Source organism: Lepidothrix coronata, unplaced genomic scaffold (genome assembly GCF_001604755.1).
Source record: "Lepidothrix coronata isolate B3197 unplaced genomic scaffold, Lepidothrix_coronata-1.0 Scaffold52, whole genome shotgun sequence".
NCBI lineage: Eukaryota > Metazoa > Chordata > Aves > Passeriformes > Pipridae > Lepidothrix > Lepidothrix coronata.
Window position 1 is genome coordinate 5,281,946 of NW_016690232.1, and position 21,337 is coordinate 5,303,282.

Below are 21,337 nucleotides of genomic sequence, written 5' to 3' on the forward strand. Positions count from 1 at the left end.
CACATCTCCTGCCTGTCCAGAGCATCATAAAACCACAAACCCCCCACTCCTGGCCTGATCTCAGCTAAAATAAATGAGCACAGAAATGGGCAGAGCCACGAGGGCTCAAAGGAGTTGATCCACCAGCCCAATTAGCTGTGGCTGGTACCACCCCTGCAGTCACCCATCTCACCTGCCACAGCTGCAGCAGCTTCAGAAAGAAGCCCAGGGTGAAGAAGGTGGAATTTCAAAATAACTGGTTTTTTTGTTTTCTCCAGAGCAGGCGTGTGCCTGGCAGACTGGATCCCCTGCCAGGAAACATAATCATATACGAAAATTATTATAATGACTTGCAATCAGAAATTCTTCTGTTGGAACATCTTGTGACACTGCACAAGCAGTGATGAGTGAAAGCCCCTCTGTGAGGCACACCAGGATACCAGAGGCTAAACACCAACTGGCTTTAGGATGTCCATCTCCTTGGGCAGGAGAAGGTCTGGGATAAGTACAGGCAGTCCTGGCTCACTGCCTGCCCCTGGCTATGTGGTTTTAGCCCCAGTGGCTTGGGTTGGGGAGGCAATTTGTGATAAAAGCCCAGAACCTGACAGCAGAGCTCCTCCTCATGTCCATGTGCTGCACAAAAAGTAACAGGTTTTCCCCCCCCCAAACCCCTACAAAACTGAATACTGGACAAAAAATACATGTGAAGCTGCTATTGATCTTCCAGCCAAGGCTTGTGTTGAAAGGGCATTTTTTTCCGCTTACTGCACTTCTAAAAGCAGATGAGATATCAGAGACATCACAGCTCAGTTATATCTCCTAGAGACCAGCCAAACACCACATTAGGTGTGGGCAAGGCCAGCCAAGATAGTAAGAGAACCCACACAGATTTCAGCCCAGGCTGTACAATTAATTATTTTCCACAGTTTGGGCAGTGGAGTTGTCCCTGTCACCCATCCAGCCAAGCACATGTTTGAGGGGTCTCTCACTGGGCTTCTGTTTTCCTTTCTCACGAGCATTTTAATAGAGTATTTTGGACTTTGGGGCAGAAAAGTACTACATAGATTTTCCCACTGAAGTAAGAGGACTTTGGATTCCTAAATATCTGTCTAGAGTGGAAAATCAAACTGGCACCACTGCACAGAAGTGAACTTCCACCAGCCCGTGGTAGTATTCCTTAGGCTGTGATGTGGTAGTATTCCTTAGGCTGTGATTTCAGCATTTCACAGGAAATTGCTCTTTCAGTTTGAAGCCATTCCCCCTTGTCCTGTCACTCTGTCCCTTGTCCAAAACTCCTCTCCAGCTCTCTTGAGCCCCATTAGGTACTAGAAGGTGCTCTGAGGTCTCCCCAAAGCCTTCTCTTCTCCAGGCTGAACACCCCCAGCTCCCTCAGCCTGTTTCCATGGCAGAGGTGCTCCAGCCCTTGGGGCTTCTTCATGGCCTCCTCTGGACCTGCTCCAAGAGGTTCACATCTTTCTTGTGCTGAGGACCCCGAGGATGGACACAGCACTCCAGGGGTGGGGTCTCACGAGAGTAGAGGGGGGCATCGCCTCCCTGGCCTGCTGTCCACGCTGCTGGTGATGCACTCAGGGTGGGAGTGGCTCTCTGGGCTGTGAACACACATTGTCAGCTCATGTCCAGCCTTTCATCCTCCAGTACCTCCAAGAATTACTTCTCAGGGCTGCTCTGTATCTGTTCTTCCTCCAGCTTGTGTTGATACCAGGGGTTGCCCCAACCCAGGCACAGGACCTTGCTCTTGACCGTGTTGGACCTCATGAGGTTCCCACGGGCCCACTCCTCGACCTTGTCCAGGTCCCTCTGGATGAAAACTCTCTGAACACTCTCCCAATTGTTCTGTTTCAGGTGTGTGGGAAGCAATCCAAGTCCACCTTAATTAGCAGGGTGAGTTTGCCTAATTTGACAGGACTGTCCTGCTCCCAGCAGGCATCAAGGGGCATTTCCTCCTCACTTTCTGCAGGAATAAGATGCAGCCAGTAATTCCTCAATATCAAATCACTGCTCTACAACTCTGCAAGTATTTCTGGCTGTTTCCTGTCTTCCCACAGTGCTGCAATTGCTGCCCAAACAATCTCGTTTCTCAGTTCAGCAAGCCCTGCTCAGACTGCCACTGCATGTTATCTATCATTATTTATCTATAGCTTTGATCAGAAGTGAAGGGGGGCAGCAAAGGCAGGGCAAGAAAGCGTGTTTTAACTGAGTCTGGTTGATTTTGGCTTAGGAATTATAAGTCAGTCAGAAATACAAGATGCTGAGCCAGCCTTCTGGGATACTGGGGACCACTGCAGTCAATCCTAAGAGTCAATTCAAAGATGAATATTGACCCGTTCATGACAGGGGGTATATCAGATCACTGTCACAGGACTGAAGGGGTCTCCTTCATCCCGAGCCTTACATCCCCATGCAGTTCTTCAGCATAAAAACAGCCTTAAAATTGATTTTAAGTGCTTGCTTGTGAACTGTCTAACCCCAACACTTACAATACTAGTGGCAGAACTAAAGTGAGCAAAACCAAGCTGTCACTTAAAAAACACGGCAAAGCAGTGGGCTGGCTTCCAGGCTGCCACGCCCCACACCGGCTCCAGGCTCAATGAAATTATGTTACACATTTATATCCACTCCTTAGTGAGGTACTTGCCTATTATAGGGCAATAAAACCCCAACCTGACTCAGATCTTCAGCTGGTGCGAGCCCAGGTTGACTAGAGCTGTTTTCCCTTCCTGTTTATCTGTGCAGTAAAACACTGAGGCTGTTTCCAGTTCTTCCACAGGGGTGTAAAACGGGGAGAGAGATGGGTTTTCCCACTTACCTGCACTGACAAGGTAGCCCAGGTTTTCCACCGAAGTCCAACAGAAGCAAATCTCTTTTTAACCAGATGGCTCCAGTCAAAGCCTTCGAGGCCTGCAATAAAAATGACTAAGGAGTGTTATCTCTGGTGTGCCTTGATTAAAGCCCTTTTATATTCCTCTCATGGCACCGGCGGGTCCGTGCAGGCACCCAGCCAGCTCCTCAGCCCCAGACGTGCCCATGGAAGCTATCCCAGCTGGCTGGAAAGCATAACCTAAGGAAATTTGGGATTTGGACTGCCTGCACCCAGCCCAGCATGACTTATTGTGCAGGATCCCCATCCTAAAAGCCCAGACCAGCTCTGTCCTACACCTGTGAGCCCCTCTTGTTACCTGGGGCTGGACAGGTTAGGAGATCTTTGAGTCACCAGGGTCTCCAAGGCTCAGGGGTGGTCACAGTCCTCCTCTCTCCTCCCCTATCCCCCCTCGCCCTTCTTCAGGAGCCCAAAAATGGACAGAGGCAGGAGGATATTTCTCTCCCCATTTTTTGGCTTCCTAAAGAGGCCCACTTTCAGCTCCCATTTTACCATCTCCATGTCTGGAGAGGTCAGAAGAGGTTGGGTTGCCCCACTGTGGTGACTGTTAGGGTCAAAAGGGATGGAAAACTGGGAATGGAAAGTGATGGGAATACTTCAGGCTGTTGTAACAGCAGCGTGGGATTGCAAAGGATAATTCAAATGCTCTAGCACTTGCAGGGATAACCAGGGGTGATCTAGCTGGTCACTTCCAAGGTCCCATCTTTCCTGTGGAAGCTCACCTGTGGGCAATGCCATGTGCTCTTTGGGAGGCATGCTTGAAGCCAAAAAAAAAGAGATTTTATGGAAGGGATGAGGGACTTGGTCCGGGGACGGGGAAGCCACATCTCCAGCATCAGACTGGACCAGGTCTGGCAGGCAGGTCAGGGAGCAGCATCCTGGTGTGGGGAATGATGATACCCACGTGCAGACCCAGGGCTATACGTCCCCTCTCATCCATATGTCTTTGGCATGTGTTAATCTTAGGAGATTTCCTAAACCGTGCCCCCCCTCCGACGCCTCCCCTCCACACACACACAGGTGGCTCATCAGCAATGAGAAAAGCCCCAGATTAACCTATCTGACACAACAGAGCCTGTCTCACCACTTGGAAGGAGGAATACATCCTGGATGTGTCAAACGCAGCCCGGCTGCCGGGGCTGGAAAAAAGCAGTTATTACTGCAAACTCTATATACATTATTTATCAAATGAAGTCTCTGCAGCAGGACTACGATTCATTTCTCTGCTCTGGCTTCCTCATGCTCTCTTTGGATGTCTTTTCAATGGGACATGATAGAAAATCTTTGCAGGCTCCTTGAGGTCACTGACCCAAGGCTGTTCCCCTCTTCAGGAGCAACTGCAGGTCCCCAAAACTGACCTGGGACAAGCTTTGCCCAAGGAAAATCACCCTCTAACAACAGCCAGCTCCACCGTGGCAGCTTTGCTCCAGCCTCAAATCTGTTCCACGAGTATTTGCTGCTGCTCTGAATATTCCAGGGAAATAACAATGGTAAAGCAAGTAGAAAATATCAATTATTGGAGGGTTCAAACAGCGCAAACACTGTTACTACCTGCCAGGTTGCATATGTGTGTAAATCAGCCGTAACGTGCTGTTTAGCTTGAGCACTATATTAGAAAAGAAGGAAAATCTGACTTGTTTCCAGTATGGGGGGTTATAAAGCAGGGGGGGAAAGTCACAGCACGCACAACCCTGATCACATCAGCTCTGCTTCATTTCTGTGGTGTAAAATTACACATCTGGGGGGAAAATTAATGCAAAAACTCACCAGATGAGCGTTTCTTTTCCACCCCCCTAACTCTGTGTCAGGGTATAAATGACACAGCAAACCAGAAAGCGAGTTAAAAAAATTGTGCTCATTTGACTTCAGCAGCTGGTTCTGCTTTTACAGAAAGCAAACTGAGTTCCTGGGCGCTTCTGCTCAGGGTTCCCAGGCAAAAATGCTGCAATATACTAATTATGGTTGGAAAAAAAGTCAGAGTAGTAGCAGTGATTTTCCTCTGCTGGTCCACAGCACTGTTACCCATTTAAACGTGGTCGGGGTGATTATACGGGGTGACAGAGGTTAAGGTGCATCCAATTTCTTCAACGTGACTTTGCACTTCATTGCACCCTCCCTCCTCCTCATCAAGCCTTGTGCTCCAGGTGTGCTGGGGGTGACGGGAGGCAGCATTTTGGTGGTGGAACATCCCAGGCTGGGCTGTTTGCATCCTCTTCGGCTCGGCCCCGAGGAGGTCTGGGTTGACTCGCCGACTCTAATGCAACATGACAGCCCAGCCCCAGCCAGACGAGCGTGAGGACTTGCTGCCGGTGCCTGGGTTGAGTGCTGGGAGCAAACGGGGGAAAAGCCTCGTGCCCACGGCTGAGAGTGATCCCGATCTTGCCGGCTGGTTACGGGCTGTGGGGTCACAGCGTAATTGGGGTGAGATGAGTGAACCGTGGAGGCTCTCACGCCTGGTTTTCTCCGGGCAGGAGGATCAGTGGATATGGCACTGAGCGGTCCTGCCTTACCCTGACATCCACAAGTCCCTGCCTGTGATTAGACAGACATACAGACAGAGGCATGATGCCGAGGGGGGAATGAGAAGGTGTGATAGAGTCGTGGCTGTTGGGGAGGGAGAAGAAAGGAGGTTTGTCCGTCCGGGGCAGCAGCACTGCTGCAATACTGTTTTAGCACAGCCCACACTGTGCAGGTCCTACAGTACCCTCCAAAATTAATTATCAGTGCCCCTGCTGAAGATAAAACTGAAATCATATTTATTTTTGTGCTTACATTCTAGTTGCCATGTAATTAAGTGCTACCACGTAATTAAAGAGGATTTAGAGGATATTTATGCCCTGCAATGCTCCATAATTACAGTTAATTTCTTCTTTACGGCTCCCGAGCATCTCAGGTGGAGCTCTGGGAGCCACCAGGGCAGGGAAAGTGGCCATCATGGGGCTTGGAAACACAGTGCAGAGCTTTAGCACTGAAGGGCAGCATCTTGGAAAGGTCTGGCCCCATCCCAAAATCTTTCTTTAGAAATTTAATCCCTCCCCAGGCACAGGGGAGGAGCGATGGCCCAGGAGCATCCTTAGTGGCAAATGGGGTTGCCAGTGAGAGCAGAAGCAGGAGATATCCCAGCCTCTGCCCCCAGCTCTCCCTGGTAAAACTGCTCTAACTCCCAGAGACACCATGTAAGGATGAAATAAACCCTTCTGCAACATGCAGGCCTGCTGAGGGGGGATTTATTTCATAGCTGAGTGTGAATAAATATATGGTGTGAAGTGCAGAATGTGATGACTTTTCACAGGCAGGGGCTCCCGGAGGACGGGGCTGTCCTGGCAGCAGGGCAGCCGAGGCCATCTCCAACAGATATCAAATCTTAGTGCTTAAGGGGCCAGGCTACCAAATACTCACATGCCACAACTCAAATCACATAAGGAGGGACGGAACAGCTCAGTTTTAGTAGTCAGAAACCACCATCAGGAGCTGGGAGTTCAGGCATCACCAGACCAGGGTGTCACATATGGACCCAGAAGGGAGAAGGACACCCTCCTCCAGAACACTGAACACCGTGGGCCTTTAAATTGGCATTAGAGGATGGAGGCAAGTGTCTGAACATAAGCTGTGATGTGCTGCAGCCCAGCATTGCCCACAGAGCACTAGGGCCAAAGAGGTGCAGACAGCAACCAGGCCATGCCCAAGCTCACTGCTCATGGCTTTCATTATGAAATCAGGTGTCCACCTTGGCTTTCAGTGCAAAATTAGGTGCCCACCTTTGCAAGCCCATCACGTGAGTGAATTTTGCACTAAGCACATGGGTTTTTGTGATGTGTGGTTGAGCACAGTTGCTTTGAAGGGGGAGTTGATAACGTACCTGCAGACAGTCAGCACCGCAATTTGCTCAGTAAAATGCTGGAATGGGCTCAGATTAGAGCTGGCACCCTTGCTAATATGAGACTTAACCCAGTGATTGCCAGATTTTACAGGGGAGTGGGTGGGAGGCAGCAGCTGAATGAGGTGACATGAAGCAAGACACGCCAGATCCAGGCTTTACCTGTTAATGGGAAAATGAAAGGAGATTCCCCCAAAACCTTTGTGCTAAGCTGCTGCCTGCTTTCCTGTGGGAGTTTATAGAGGCTATTGATACATTCCATGACAATGCAATAAAAGAGTATGTAATGAAAGCAAGACAGAACGTAGGCTGCAACGACAGAGGCTTGTGTGAGTTATTAAGCTGGCAGCATTCGCAGTCAGTTGGGGGAACTATAGATTTCTTCCTCCACAAATAGTTAGGGAACACTGGTAAAAGCAACAGAGTATTTCATCCTTAAACATGTAATCAGTCAGCAGGGTGAAAATCATTCCCTCTCCAAAGGCTGCTTGGTGACAGCATGGAATGACTCAGTTGTTTCTCCAGCATGGTGCAAGTATCCCTGTTGGTCCTCAGCTCTGGCCCCGTGAGTCCACAGGGTCTGGCCTTCAAGTAACCAGTGTCATGGGGGATGCTTTGCTCCTCTAAGCTTTCCATCTCCTTTAATTCCCCCAAAATCCTGCAACAGGCTGTGTTTAGAGCAGCGATAAGGATTGCAATTAAGCAGAGGGTGCAGAAGGAGTTGATTGGGGAGAGGGCTCTGTTTGCTTGCACATAGCAAAGACCTTTGCTCTGCCACGAAGCCAAGGGAACTGCTGCAATGAAAACCTTTTCAAACAGATAAACTACACATCAGTAGATCAGTAATAACTGGGAGCCAGTGCTTTATCCCCTCAGAAAGCTGCAGGAGGGGTCTGCAGGACACGCTGCATCTCTACATCTGCTCGGGAGGGTCCTACTGGTGCAGACCAGTCTCGTGACACCAAATTTGCAGCAGTTTCAAGCTGCTGAGGAGCTGACCCAATTATTTCCGCTATTTCTCTGTTAGCAGCTGATGCAAAGCAAATTCTTTCCAGTGAGACGGGAAAAATCACAAGAGTTTCTTGCTGAATCACAAAGCAAAGCAAAAGCAAGGCATGCACCAGAGAATCCTAGAATCATTCAGGTTGGAAAAGACCTCAAAGATCGAGGTCTAACCATTCCCCCAGCACTGCCATGCTGACCACTAAAACATGGCCCCAAGGTGTCACATCTACATATTTTTTAAATCCCTCCAGGATTGGGGACTCACCACTTCCCTGGGTGCCAGTGCTTGACAACACGTGCTTCCCCGTGGGCACATCCCCACCTGCCATGGCTGGAGGACTGTGGTACCCAGGAGCCATTTCAACATTGATCTAATAACGAGGCTGAGGGACAGGAGCTGTGAGTTGCCCCTAAACCAGTGAGTACTGCAGCCTCTTTTTGGAGATCCTAAAAAACTCCAGAGTTGGGCTTCAGAGCTTGCAGTGCAATCCACTTCAGTTACCCAGCTGTCTGATCACCTTGGAATGGAAAGTGTGTGGCTGGGAAGCCAACCAGGGGACACCATGGAGCTGAAGTTCCTTCCCCATGAGCCCAGGAGGAAAGCAGCATGAAATGCATCTCACCCTAACATGGAGCAGGCATCATCTGCACTGAGCACTTGGGTATCTCCGGGGTGGTTTTGGGAGCCTTGAAAACCATCCATCAGGGTTTTTTTTTTTTTTTGGAATATGGGAAACCTCCAACACAATTTTCAAGAGAGAAGTCCAAATAATACGCTTGGGGGGCTTCCCGCACCACCGTACCCTGGGCTCGCTCCCACCATTAGCAGCAGCGGGAGCAAATCCATCACAGAGGTCTGGCTCCTGCCAGCTGAGCTCCGACAGGGAACACATCACAGCTCCAATCAGCCAGCCTGCGCACCGCTCAGGGACTGCTCAGGGTGTTAGCAAATACCTGCCTGCTCCTGCTGTGCCGAGGAATTGGGCAGCGAACTCCACATCTTGATGGTTTGTTGGTCAGCATCAAGGGTGAGAGCAGGGCTGAACTCCAGATAGATCTGATTGTCCAGTCTGTCATCTGCATCAAAAAGTAGGGCTTGGGGTTTATCTGGTGTTCAGGAAAAGGTAATGCAATAAATGCATATAAATAGGTATATATACACATACATCTCTATGTCCTCTAGGTAGATTAAAAGGTTTCTCACCCAAAACAAAATGTTCACTTCATTTTCACATCTTTAGTAACTTCAAAGACATTTTAATACACAATATCTGGTTGAAGAAACAAATGTTTTCATTTTTCAAGCATCTTCCCAAGCAGAATTGAGCTTCTTTCTTTCTTTTTTTTTTCTTTTTTTAACCAAAGCAATTGACCAAAACTGGCATGAAAATAGAAATATTGTTGGACCATCCAAAAATTACATTTTCCCCTCAAAAATGCCAGAGATAACACCACTGCCACCACTGTGCAGATCTGATGTCTCTTCACCCATCCTGCAGCAGCCCCTGGGGCACAGCTTGCATTTGCTACGTTCATATTGCTAAGTAATAAAAAGGGGGCTGCAGATGCTGCTGGGGGACACAGTGCTGCATTTTGGGGGGATTTTGCCCCCCCCCAGACTGCTGCCACACCATTAATGACTTTCTCAGCACAGCTGCTCCAAGCATCACCACACACAGGTTTCCTTTTGCATTCCCAGCACTGAGCTGCTCACACAGATACAGCCCATCAGCAAAATGTAAAAATAGCTGAAAATATATAATTAGCGTGGATGCACTGTGGACTTAATAGGGTTTTTCTATTTCTTCCTTCGCTGGCCCATTAGACACAAATCCTGGATGGAGGGAGGCCACTGGGGAGGGAAAGGGAGCGCTTTGCTGTGGAATGTGTTTGGCAAAACACTCAAATATTTTCCTCAGTTTTATATTGTCTGTGGTTTTTATTGAGCACCACACAGAAACTGCAGCAGATTGATTCTTTCACAGCTCCCCAAAGTTGAAATGCTTTGGAGCTGAGAGCTCAGTGCCTGCCAAACTTCATAATTAACTGTAATAACTCTTTAATTTGAACTTTAATTCAAACACCCATGTTTCTGGGGGACTGGAGGGGAAAAAAAAAATAAAGCAAAGCAAATCAAGTGTAACCAGTTCTGGTAAAATAAAGCAGCAGCCAGAAGCTTGTGCTGTGCCAGAGGCAACCGGAGGTCAACCGTCCTATCCTGGGTTGAAACGACCACAGAAATTGGCTTCTATTCATCATATCAGGAGGGAAAAAAAATATATAGTCCTGGATCTATTAACTCAGTCAAGGGTTTCTAATGGTTCTGTCACTGCAGCGTGAGACGGACTGGGAAGCTCCAGGAGCACATGGAAACAAGGAACCCAAAGGAGGACTGTTCATGCAACTTCTCTTCCCAGGCAGACAAGTCCTGAGCTGTCAGAGTGTGCACACAGCTCGGGAGCTCTGCCAGCCAACCCCCTGCACTAACCCACCTTGGCTGAGCTCAGCATGATGGCTCCTTCGGGGAAAAGCAAATCATTGACAGGAGGAGCAGGAGATGAGCAGGACCAGACAGGGAATGGAGATGACAGACCCTGGGAATGCATCCACAAATTCAACAGGGCTTCAGAGCTGTCAGCCCAAGCCTCCAGGAGGAAGTTGAGGATTAATAGGGATGTATGGCTCAAATGGTCTGCTCCGTCTGAAGGACACCAAGGAGCATCCACCTGCCCTGCAGGACCTGTGGATTCCTGGACCTGGATTCCTGCAGGACCTGGTTTGAGCCGGAGTCACCCCAAACCGAGGTGACTTTCCACTATTTCACAACAAAGAGCCCGATGAGCGGCACTAAGCCTGATCCAGCACCTAATCAATGCAAGATTACTTTTTCTTTCCTTTTTTTTTTCTTTTTCCATTCCCTGATCCTTTTTCTAACAATAATAAAAACGAGAAAGCTCCCTAGCATTATGCCACAGGGATGCCACCTTTCCCACAGCTTCACGCCCTGTCCGAGGGACTGGAGGGGGGTGCCGGGATTTGCCTCTCAGAGTCGAGAGCTGGGCAGCTGTGATGGATGTACCGATAAGGAGACTCGGATCGATGAGCCTGCCAGCTCCTACCAGAAAATGAATGGCTTTCACTCTATGGGTTACAGAGTCGTTAACTACCCAAGCCGATCGCTGTCATTAACGAGTGATCTCCGCCGTGTATCTGCTCAGCTCTGCTTTATTTACCGGCCTATCCCCCACTCCCTCTTTCCTGCATCCACACAGGACCCTTCTCCCCCCATGCAGTTGTGCTCGCAGACAGGCTCTGGCGTCTCTGTTGAGCCAGGCTGGATCCGAAGAGCGGAGAGGGGAAGGATTTCATTTCCCCATGTCTAAGCTGTTCCTGTAATGCTGCAAAGAGTCTTGCTTTGAAGCTCTGGCCCGGCTCGGCACAGCTGGCTCATGGCCACAATTACTTCCACTGCGAGCACACACAAAAAGCCGAGTGAGAGGCCAAGGAGTGGGTAGTCAGCTTGGAACGAGTCAATCAGAGGCAGCCGGCGCTAATTAGTCCCTGTGCCATTCTCTGTCACAGCCACCCTATTACGCAGGGACAAGAAGTCTCTCCGTGGGTCAGCCAGGGCCACCCAGGAGCCACCGGAGAGCCCAGAGGGCAGAGGAGGATTTGAGGGAGTCAGTCTGAGTGTGCAGCCCTGAGTTGCCACTTACGGAGCACTGATCCCACCCCTCTCACCCCTTCCCACTGTCATGTCCGGTGCCCTCCTTCTTGCTGTCTTCTACCAGAGCCACTCCACTGCAGAGTTATTTCCATTTTTCTTGCTTTTCCTAAAACTAGGAAAAAAAAGAGAGCCTACCAAAGGAGTCCCAAGTGCCCGATCACGAGAAGCAGGTATTAAGCAGGGAGCCAAGAAGAAAAGTGCAGCAGAAATATTGCAGTAATATGGGATGATAACCCTGCAAATGCTGTGAGGGGGTTTTCTGGAGTAGCGTGGTATTGTAGGAGAGAAATCAGGAAACAAATATTGTCATTCAGCAGCAGGGGAAGGGAGAAGGCAGGGCTGTTCCCTGGGGAGCCAGAGAGGAGCTACAGATCAGGAGAGCCATTAGAAGTAAGGGATGGCAATTGCTCGAGATTATGGCACTGGCAGATAACGGCAAAGTCAGACGTGGTGAGTGGCCTGGAGCAGAGTATTTGGCGCTTCGTTAGTACCAGATTAACTGTTTCCTGAAACAAAAAGTAATAGCAACAAGAATCTGTCACTGTTCAAGGGCTATGACAGGGTCTCCCCCCCCAGCCATGGGTTGTTTAGGCTCCACCAAAGCCAGCAGGACTGCGTGGGGGTCAAGTGAGCCCCACATGTGTCTGGACAACTGCCCAGAAGGACTTGCCTCTCTGTGCTGAGCAGAGTCTAAGGGCTAACACCAACCTTGCTCTTTTCCTTCTGTGTCCCCAGGTCCTCCCCGCTCTCAGCTGACCAAGGCTGGCTTAGAAGGCTGTTTCCTCTCCCAGGAAAATGGGGACTGATAGTGAAAACCCAGTCCTGAGGAATGTGCTCATCAGCTTCAACTTGCTCCTGCTGGGCGCTGTCCTCAAGCCTTTTGAGTGCCGGCTGGAGGCGACAACGGAGCCGGCCGAGAGGACAGCGGTGGATGAGGCGGGTGGCCTTGCCAACTGCAGCCCACCCATCAAAGAGCAGCCCATGGTCTTCCACCACATCTACAACATCAACATCCCGCTGGACAGCTGCTGCTCATCCATGTTCAAGTCTTCGGGCGAGGAGGTGAGTTCAGAAGACGACCGGCTGGCGGAGTACACGGAGCAGACCTCCGACAGCGAGAGCCAGGTCACCTTCACCCACAGGATAAACATGCCCAAGCAGGCCTGCAAGTGCTCCACCTCCCTCCCGTCCCTGCAGGAGCTGCTGAGCAGGATTGAGATGCTGGAGAGGGAGGTCTCCATCCTCCGGGACCAATGCACCTCCAATTGCTGCCAAGAAAATGCAGCCACAGGTAGTAACAACATCCTGTTCGCTCTTGCTGGGGACTGAGGGCTCGAGCAAGAGGCAGGAGAGAGAAATACAAAACCTGGTGGTGCCACTCAGAGTGGTGATGGAGGTTCACCCATGATGGGGCTCTGCTTTAGTGGAAAAGCTTGGCTCAGGTCCTCTAGGGCAGGAGAACCCCTGGGAGGGATTTGGTCACTTGAGTTGGGATGCCACGCTTGCTGCATAACAGCCAAAGTTAAAGTCCCTTGATGGATAAAACTGCAGCTGGTCAGGTGGGAGCAGGGGGATTTTCCAACCCTGCAGTCCCTCAGACACTGTTAGACACCAGCCACTGCTCGTGGGACAGGGAGCAGAGACAGAGCTGCTGCTCTCCTAAGCTGTCCCTGGGCTGAAGGCAGCACCATGGGAGCTGGCAATAAACCCCTTCATCTTCTCTGTAGGAGGAGTGATTGCATCTGAAAAGCTGAGTTTAAAAAAAAAGGAATAAAAAATACAGAGAAGAGCTCCTCTTGCCATGAAAGATGCAAACAAAACCTATAAAAAAGGCATAAAACCATAAACAGGATATTTCATCCGAATAAAAATATGTGCTTTTGTGAAGCTCTCCAAGAGGCCCCATTAGAGTCGAAGACATCCCCTTGTTTCACCTAAGCTGCCCTTCAGAGCCAGGGAAGCAGGCATGGAGCTGAAATGAGATGGGTTAGGGAAGGTTTGGGCTAGAAGCTGCATTTCAATGGCACAGGAGGCAGCAAACTGATAGCTTTCCTTAAGTCTTGAGGAAGAGGGGCTGTCCCTAAGGCCATCCATCCCAAATGCAGCACAGCCCTGCTTGTGCCATGCCAGGGATCCTTGCAGGGAAGAAAACACCAAAAGGGACAAACGCACAGGGCATCTTTCCAGTGGGAAACTGCTTCTCACACCAAGAACAACAGGGAGGAAGAGAAATTTAAAGTAACCCTTTTCCCTCCACTGCCTACTGTTTTTTTTAAGTTTTGCAGCTATTAGTGTGACTTTTCTAGTGGTACCCCAATTCCTCTATGTGTAGAACATACTAAGATGAAATGGGTGCAACCCACACTCACGTTAAGAGTTGGACCAAGGGTGTGTGGGTCGGGGAGGGAGAAACCAGAATGGCCATGCAGCAGGGTGGCTGGGGCTGGAATCTCCAGCACAGCCAGTGGAAGTCAATGCATTCCCAGCTCTGGGTTCAGCTCACATCTCCCCTCAACGTGAAAGTCAGCAGCTGCATTAACAATTAAAACAGAAAACACTGGTGTGTGCAAAGCGAGGGTTAAAATCATGTAGGAAATGCTGTGGGGAAAACCTGTTTTTCCTGAATTCATTTGAAACTCTGATGGGCCTATTTGGGTTACTTGCAAACATGCAGACAGTCCCATTAAACATTCATTGCTCGGTGGAGTCTCCACTCCCATCGCAGATGGGCTGAGCTAGCCGAGATAAAACTGGAGTAATTTCATTTATTTTTACCGGAGTTGCTTTCAATTCACTGCACTGCGAAGGAGATCAGGATCCCTACCCCACTGCCTGAGGCATTTCCCCGAGGAAAGCCTCTTTCCTCCAGCACACTTACTTACAAGCATCCTCTCTCCTCTTGATAACTTAACTAGAGGCTGAGATCTGAGCAGATCCTGACTGGCATTCCCAGTACTTGCAGTTTGGATGGGAATTGTCCTGCAAAGTAACCCAAAGGGGTCTGTCTGGCACAGCATGCAACTGAGCCCCTTATAAAAGTGCATCTGCTCACCCCACATAGGAGGAGCTGTTTGGATGAGTCAGCTAGGGTGGAAAATTTATATGGGGGACAAAGAGTCCTGGGGCTTGGGGTTCTTCCTGATGCAGAGGTTTCCCTGCATCAGGTTGGAGGAATCACTGTTCTTACTCAGTTCACATAAGGAAGAAAAGCGATAAAAATCAGCAAGGAAAAATTAGCCTGGTTGGGACAAACCCTAAGATGGAGCAATTGGTCCCTGTTTGGGGGGAAAACAGGGGAGCATTGGCAATATCAGTGACTGGTGCCTTGGTCCCCATGCATCCCTCCTCACTCCAGAGCATCCTGTACAAGGCTGCCATGTGAAGAGGGGACATTAGCGGTGGTGGCCATGGTGTCCATGTGGTTCCCCTGCTTTCCCGCAACCCCAGCATGCCCAAACCCCTGACACTTTGTGCAAAGCCAACAGCTCTGTCTCAACCAGGCTCACCAGGATAGGGATGAAGAGCATGTCTTTGGGCACATATCTGCTTCTCACGGGAGAGAGAGTGAGCAGACCAGGATCTCTTGCCTGTAAAAAAGTGGAGATGAGACCAGAGGAGCCATAGCTGGCACAGAGGGTTTGGCCAGGGAAGGTTTTTTTTTTCAGGAAGAGGGTTAGGGATGTTCCTATCAACTGAGTGCTGAGTTGAAGAGAAACCAAAGGGAGCACTCTCATTGCAACGAGGCTGATGGCAGCCATAGTTATGGAAGCCACTGTTCCCTAGGGAAAGATAACCTCCTGGAGATCTACCCAAAACCCACCACGACCCTGTATCACCAATTCTGCCCCTTCCAGCCCTGCAGCCACCAGCTCCCAGAGCTGGGCGTGCTCAAATAAAGGAAGGACTTGCCTTCCCTGCTTGCCTCACACCTCCCCTCCCTCCCCCAGCCCATCAAAGGGCTGACCTGAGACCAGCACTGACCTTTCTCCACCTCCCCCGCGGTGGGCTCTGACCCTCGGTCCTGCATCCTTGCAGGGCAGCTGGATTACATCCCGCAGTGCAGCGGCCACGGGAACTTCAGCCTGGAGTCGTGCAGCTGCGTGTGCATGGAGGGCTGGGCGGGCAGCAACTGCTCCGAGCCGCTCTGCCCGCGGGGCTGCTCCAGCCGCGGCGTGTGCCTGGAGGGCCAGTGCATCTGCGACAACGACTACGGGGGCGAGGACTGCTCCCAGCTCCGCTGCCCCGCCGGCTGCGGCTCCCGCGGGCTCTGCGTGGACGGAGAGTGTGTCTGTGAGGAGGGTTTCACCGGCGAGGACTGTTCGCAGCTGCGGTGCCCCCGCGACTGCTCGGGGCGGGGGTACTGCGTGAACGGCACGTGTGTGTGCCAGGAGGGCTTCGCCGGCGAGGACTGCGGGTGGCTGCACTGCCCCAACGCCTGCAGCGGCCGCGGGGTCTGCAGGGACGGGCTCTGCGTCTGCGAGGAAGGCTACGAAGGGCAGGACTGCTCAGCAGGTAGTGGGGGCATGCACGGGGAGAGCCAGGCATGAGTGTACAAGCGAGGGTTTCGAGGTGCCCAGAGTCCCATAGGAGCACCACGAAGCCTGGAAGAAACCCATACCCAGCAGAGCACATCACGTAGGACACGCTCAGGCCCCACAGTTTGAGTGCCTCCCTGTTGTCTATGTCTCCAGAGACTGGACAGTTAAATCTCTGGGAGGCAAGCAAAAAGCCAGCGAGGTTCATCCCAAAATGGGGGCTAAACCCCTGGTGCAACTGCGGCTGCAGTCAGGTTCTCCTGAGCCTTTACCTTGCTGTAGCTGTTCATACACCCACAGAGAGCACGTAACCCCCAGCCCAGAGCCTGTGTCCCACCAGCAGACCCACACACCCTCCCACGCAGCCACGTGCAAGGATAAGCCACGCACAGCCTGACACTCTTCTCTCTCTCTGCCCTTCCCACCAGTGGCTCCTCCTGAAAACCTGCGAGTGACAGGGATCAGTGACAGCTCCGTGGAGCTGGCGTGGGACAGCGCCGGGGCAACCACCGAGTACGTGGTGTCGTACCAGCCAGCGGTGCCAGGGGGCACCCAGCTCCAGCAGCGGGTGCCTGGGGACTGGAGCAGCATCACCATCACGGATCTGGAGCCTGGTGTTACCTACAATGTCAGCATCTACGCAGTCATCAGCGATGTCTTGAGCATCCCTGTTACCTCCAGGGTGATGACCAGTAAGTATCCTACTGCACTTGTCGCTGGGTACCCGTGTATCCAGAGGGGACGCTCAAGCTGGCTCACATTTTCCATAAAAACCTTCTAGCAGCAGAAACTTGAGTCTTTAAAAAAAAAAAACACCAAAAACAAAAAAACAAAACTGGGGATATTTTTATCCCTATTTATGGCTGTATGGGGTTACAGGAAAGGGGGAAATATGTCCACCCTCTTCAGAAAGAGTCTAGATGAAAATCTGAATATCTAAAAACCAAAAAAAAAATTTCAGTGCTTGATTGAAGCCCCCAGAATATGGGGGGCAATAGTGCAGCAAGAGGGGATGCTGCTGTGCATCAGGAGTTACACAGTACTCACCAGGACTGCGATACACAGAGGAAAACAAGAGTATCAAGCCGTAATGGCAATCTCCAGAAAGGATCCTAGGAAACTAAGTAAGGATACAAGAGGGCAGGGGGAAAACAGAAACTATCCAGACCTTTGCAAAACCCCTTTGCAATCCCATCATCCACTGTGTTCAGACAATAGTGTAGTGGGATGCTTCAGTGTCCAGCAGCCCAGGAATTTCCCCCTTTTCCATCCAACCCACCTGGAGGGGGGGCAAAGGAACTTTGCTAACAGCTACCAAAAGGTTCCCTATTTTTGTTGCCCTGATAACAAAATACCCACAGGGAGCAGGGTGGGGACGGGCAGCACCCACACACCCATCCCACTCTGCTCACCACCCCTACCCCTGCTCCCTTCCAGACCTCGCCACGCCGCAGGGGCTGAAGTTCAAGACCATCACAGAGACGACAGCAGAGGTGCAGTGGGAGCCCTTCTCCTTCCCCTTCGATGGCTGGGAGATCAGCTTCATTCCCAAGGTACCGCTGCTGCACTCGTGGCATCACGGGGTACACCTAAAGCACCAAGCTAGCAGATCCTAAATCAGCTTCCAATTACCCCTTTCCCAAAATACCCAGCCTGTGTTTGCCATTTGCTTGCTGCACATCAGACACCCCAAACACTGCCAGCCTGCACTTCCCCAGTAGTTTTGACATACATGTCCTCAAAGAAATCCCCCCCCCCAAAATCCAGAGACAAGCTTATAAAGAAATAAACCTTCCAGCCTCTTGCTGTCACCCCCTCTCTTTCCCTTCCACCTCCTTTGCCGTGACCCTTCCTCCTCCTCCTCTTCCTCTCCCCTGCTCTCTACACCAAGCTCCCCAGAGCTGCCTGGATCAAACCGAGCAGCTGCCAGCTCTCAGACAACAACCTTCAACATCCCCGAGTCACACGCACAGCTAATTCCTGCCACGGAATTTTAATGGCAGTGATGAACAGGTAGAAATTGTGCCAGAAAAGATGGATAAAAATGTTGCCCTAAATATCGCATATTTTCTGTGCGCGGCGACAAAAATCGTACATCAAGTATTTCATCTATATTCATAATTTCTACACCATTTAGCCATAAGTATAGCTTCAATTGTATGTGGAGCCTCTTTTCAAGAGCATTCAAGCCCCAGCAGTAAAAGAAATGCTGATTAAGGGCTCAATTATGACATTTTCACTTGTACAAAACCCTTGCTGGAATCAAAGGCAGCTCTGGGCAGCGGGGAACTGCAGAACTTGGCCCCAAAGTTTTAAATGCTCTTAACTGTAAAGTATCATTACACAGCACAAAGCAGGGGCCCAATTGCTTTAAATAACTCAGTTCCCTCATTTCCAAAGAGGCTGGAAGGTTCTTGGTGCAACACTATTTGCATGTGGACGTAGCCAACATTGCGAGTTGAAGTTCAGGTAGTGCAGGTATAAACTCTGGGATAATTTTCACTCATCATCAGGAGAAAAGCTGAAAAGTATGGCAACATCAGGAAAGAGCTTTTGGTGGGAAAAAATAGCTCCCTTTCAAACATTCACTGATACTCAGGAATTAAGCTCAACAGCATCTCCTTGAAGCAGACAGATGAGGATATATCCCTTTTAGGGTGAGGAATCACCAGGATAGAAGCAAACCTCTCCCCACAGAGTCACCAACAATAGGTTTTTGCTCAAGCTCACCCAAAAATGCAAATCATTGGTCCTCCTTTCCGTTTTCAATCTTAAAACTTAAAACCACATGGAAGTCTTTTGGGATTTAAAGACAGATAAGATGCAAAAGTCTGGCCGTTCCCAGATGCAAGGTTTTGGGTAGAGAAGGGACATAACTCACTGGGCTTTGAAGTTCTCACATCCATTGGCCAAGTACAAGGTCCTGCACCAGAAACTCACAGTCATGCTCTTGCCTGTCAGCTGCCAAAACTGGACTCTCCATCACCAGCTTTTCCCCTACAATAAGGCAGAGGGTGCTGTGTCCTTCACTGCCTGCAAGGAATACTTGCCTGAGAACATGCCACACCCAAATAAACCCAAAACCTAGTCCCAGAGGCTAAAACCAATGGAGTTATAACAGCAGTGTCACAAATAACCTCTGTGAGGAAAACTGAGCTCCCTGTCTTCCCAAAAACTCAGTGAGAGGACGCTAATTTGGTCCTCAGCATCCCCACAAGGATGCTTGCACTTTCCTGCAGAGCAATTCTCCTTCTGTGGTGACCACAGTGCTCTTACCCCCCAGCCCCCCAAAATCCAGGTCAGGTGGGTATTGCCCATATGCTGCCCGCACTGAGGATGGGATGGGGGAAAAATGAAGCAAAGAAAGATTTAGCAAAGAAAATTAGGAAAGGTAAGATGGCAATTGATGGCTAAAATGGAACATTTCCTGTTTAATGAGAAAAGAGATGAATATGAATGGAGAGCTATATGCAAAGATTTGTTTAGTGTGTTATTAGTGAAGACAGCAGCAAGAAAAGATCCTTTGTCCAAACACTGGCAGGAAAGGTGACATTTGCAGTTGTTTAAAGCCTTACAGCTTTTCAGGGCAAAACTGCAGAGCGTAATAAGTGTAATAAAGATGGTTAAAAAGCAGGGGATGGCAAAATAAAGACCTCACAGTTTCATACCTGTACATCAACTACAGAAAGCTCCTGGCACCTGAAGAGCAGGAAAAAGTAGTCTAGCCAAGGCTTTGTTTTTATTCTCTCTTCCCTTCTGAAGAACAGCAGAGACACAGATGGCAAAATACAGAAGCTGAGGGGGGAAGGGATGGGGAAGGATTTTGCAGCCCAACAACATGGGTGCTCCCTGCTTGGTGGGTGACTTCACCCTGGGTTTCTGCACCTCCATGGTGGGATGTGATCTGGGGATGCACGGCTGGCCATGGAAGAATGTGACGTGGAGGGGGGGGCACCTCCTCTCCATGCATCAGTTCCCCCAAAACACCGTTTTTGTGATTTTTTTTTTTTAATGCTTATTTCTACTCCCTGGCAGAATAACGAGGGTGGTGTGATTGCTCAGCTGCCCAGCACTGTCACCACCTTCAACCAGACAGGGCTGAAGCCGGGGGAGGAGTACACTGTCACCGTGGTGGCCCTGAAGGAACAAGCCAGGAGCCCTCCCACCTCCGACAGCGTCTCAACCCGTGAGTGAGCCTGACCTGGGGGAGCACGACAGAGCCCAGGTCTTGATCCCAAAAATAAGATCCTATCAGCAAGAGCAGCCTGGCACTGCATGGGCAGGGATAAAAGTAGCAGCACCCTGGTGCCCAAGCACTGCAGCACCAGCTTCTTCATGCAGTATTTTGTCCCTCTCCCTCCTGAATTGCCACAAGCACAGAAACCGTGGTGACGTTAATGGGGTTGGGAGCGAAGACTCGGGTCTGCTTTTATTATATAGCTGGATAAATTCTTCTTCTCTGCTAATCTCACATTTCAGAGGCTGCAAGCCCTCAAGAAATACCTCTATAAATGTATTACTTACTCATATATAACAGATTAAAACTCCCACCTGCTTTTGTTCCACTAAATGCCCTCTACTCCCACCTATTCAGGCAAATCAGGCAGCAGGGCCGGGAGCCAGGAGCAACAGCTTGTCCCTTCCTAACCAATTTATTTGCCCAGTCCCTGGTCCATCCTGTAGACCAGAGAAAACTGTGTCTTCTCCTCGCTGAAGGAGACGCAGCAATGGGCAGAGCTCACTGGGAGAAGGGGCTCTCCACGCCAGACCTGCTGCAGTCTGCCTTGGCAGTCAGGCAGACGTCTACTACCTCCACCCAAGCTGTTCCAAACAGAAACAGCACTTAAATAGCTGCTGGAGGGCTGTAACAAGGTGATGCTCTTCAGGCTGCTAATTTGAGGCAGTGGTGAGAGCGAAGGGAGGGTCCCTCCACCAGCAGTGGTTTGCTGCAGGTCTGAGCTTCCTCGGCTCAGTCCTCTCCTCCCGCTTTTCGTCCACGCTCAGCTTGACGTGGCTTAACAGAGACATCTCCTGGTCAAGCCCAAATCTTCCTTTCCCATGGATGTCAGCACAAAATACAGAGGCTGGTACTTCGAACTCCGAGGTTGACCTTTGCAGGGAGCACAGGTGGTGCGGTGGCTCCCAGCTTTCTGCTTCCTGAAGGCATCCCTGTGTTGGCATGTCTGCCTTCCTCTGCAGCACCCCCACAGCTTAATCCTCATCATCCTTGTTCTGCCTCAACACCTTGTGCCGGGATCAAGCAGAAAAGCCATGGTTTTATGCCACACAGCTAAGTAGATGTGCATCACCTGGAT

The 21,337-nt window shown here is 50.3% G+C and overlaps 2 protein-coding genes across 7 annotated transcripts in view; one reads left to right on the forward strand and one right to left on the reverse strand.

Moving 5' to 3' along the window:
- The window catches only part of LOC108497751, a 26,613-nt gene extending 15,096 nt beyond the window's left edge, over window positions 1-11,517 (reverse strand). The window contains exons 1-4 of the mRNA XM_017815652.1: window positions 11,502-11,517; window positions 8,715-8,837; window positions 2,807-2,898; window positions 173-287 (exon numbers count right to left, since the gene is read on the reverse strand). Of these exons, the coding sequence (XP_017671141.1) occupies window positions 173-287; window positions 2,807-2,898; window positions 8,715-8,837; window positions 11,502-11,517 (346 nt within the window). The remainder of the gene's footprint in view (window positions 1-172; window positions 288-2,806; window positions 2,899-8,714; window positions 8,838-11,501) is intronic.
- A 726-nt stretch (window positions 11,518-12,243) lies between these two features.
- Window positions 12,244-21,337, forward strand: part of TNR (tenascin R) — a 45,832-nt gene continuing 36,738 nt past the window's right edge. For 3 of the 6 annotated variants that reach the window (XR_001874985.1, XR_001874986.1, XM_017815882.1), the window contains exons 1-5: window positions 12,283-12,778; window positions 15,523-15,999; window positions 16,451-16,714; window positions 17,460-17,575; window positions 20,058-20,208. Coding sequence is in view for 4 of the 6 variants with exons in the window: in XM_017815882.1 (XP_017671371.1) it covers window positions 12,283-12,778; window positions 15,523-15,999; window positions 16,451-16,714; window positions 17,460-17,575; window positions 20,058-20,208 (1,504 nt within the window). In the remaining 2 variants the exon portion in view is untranslated. Of the gene's footprint in view, window positions 12,779-15,522; window positions 16,000-16,450; window positions 16,715-17,459; window positions 17,576-20,057; window positions 20,209-21,337 lie in introns of all 6 variants that reach the window. The other 3 variants (XM_017815880.1, XM_017815878.1, XM_017815881.1) reach the window with 3 other exon arrangements.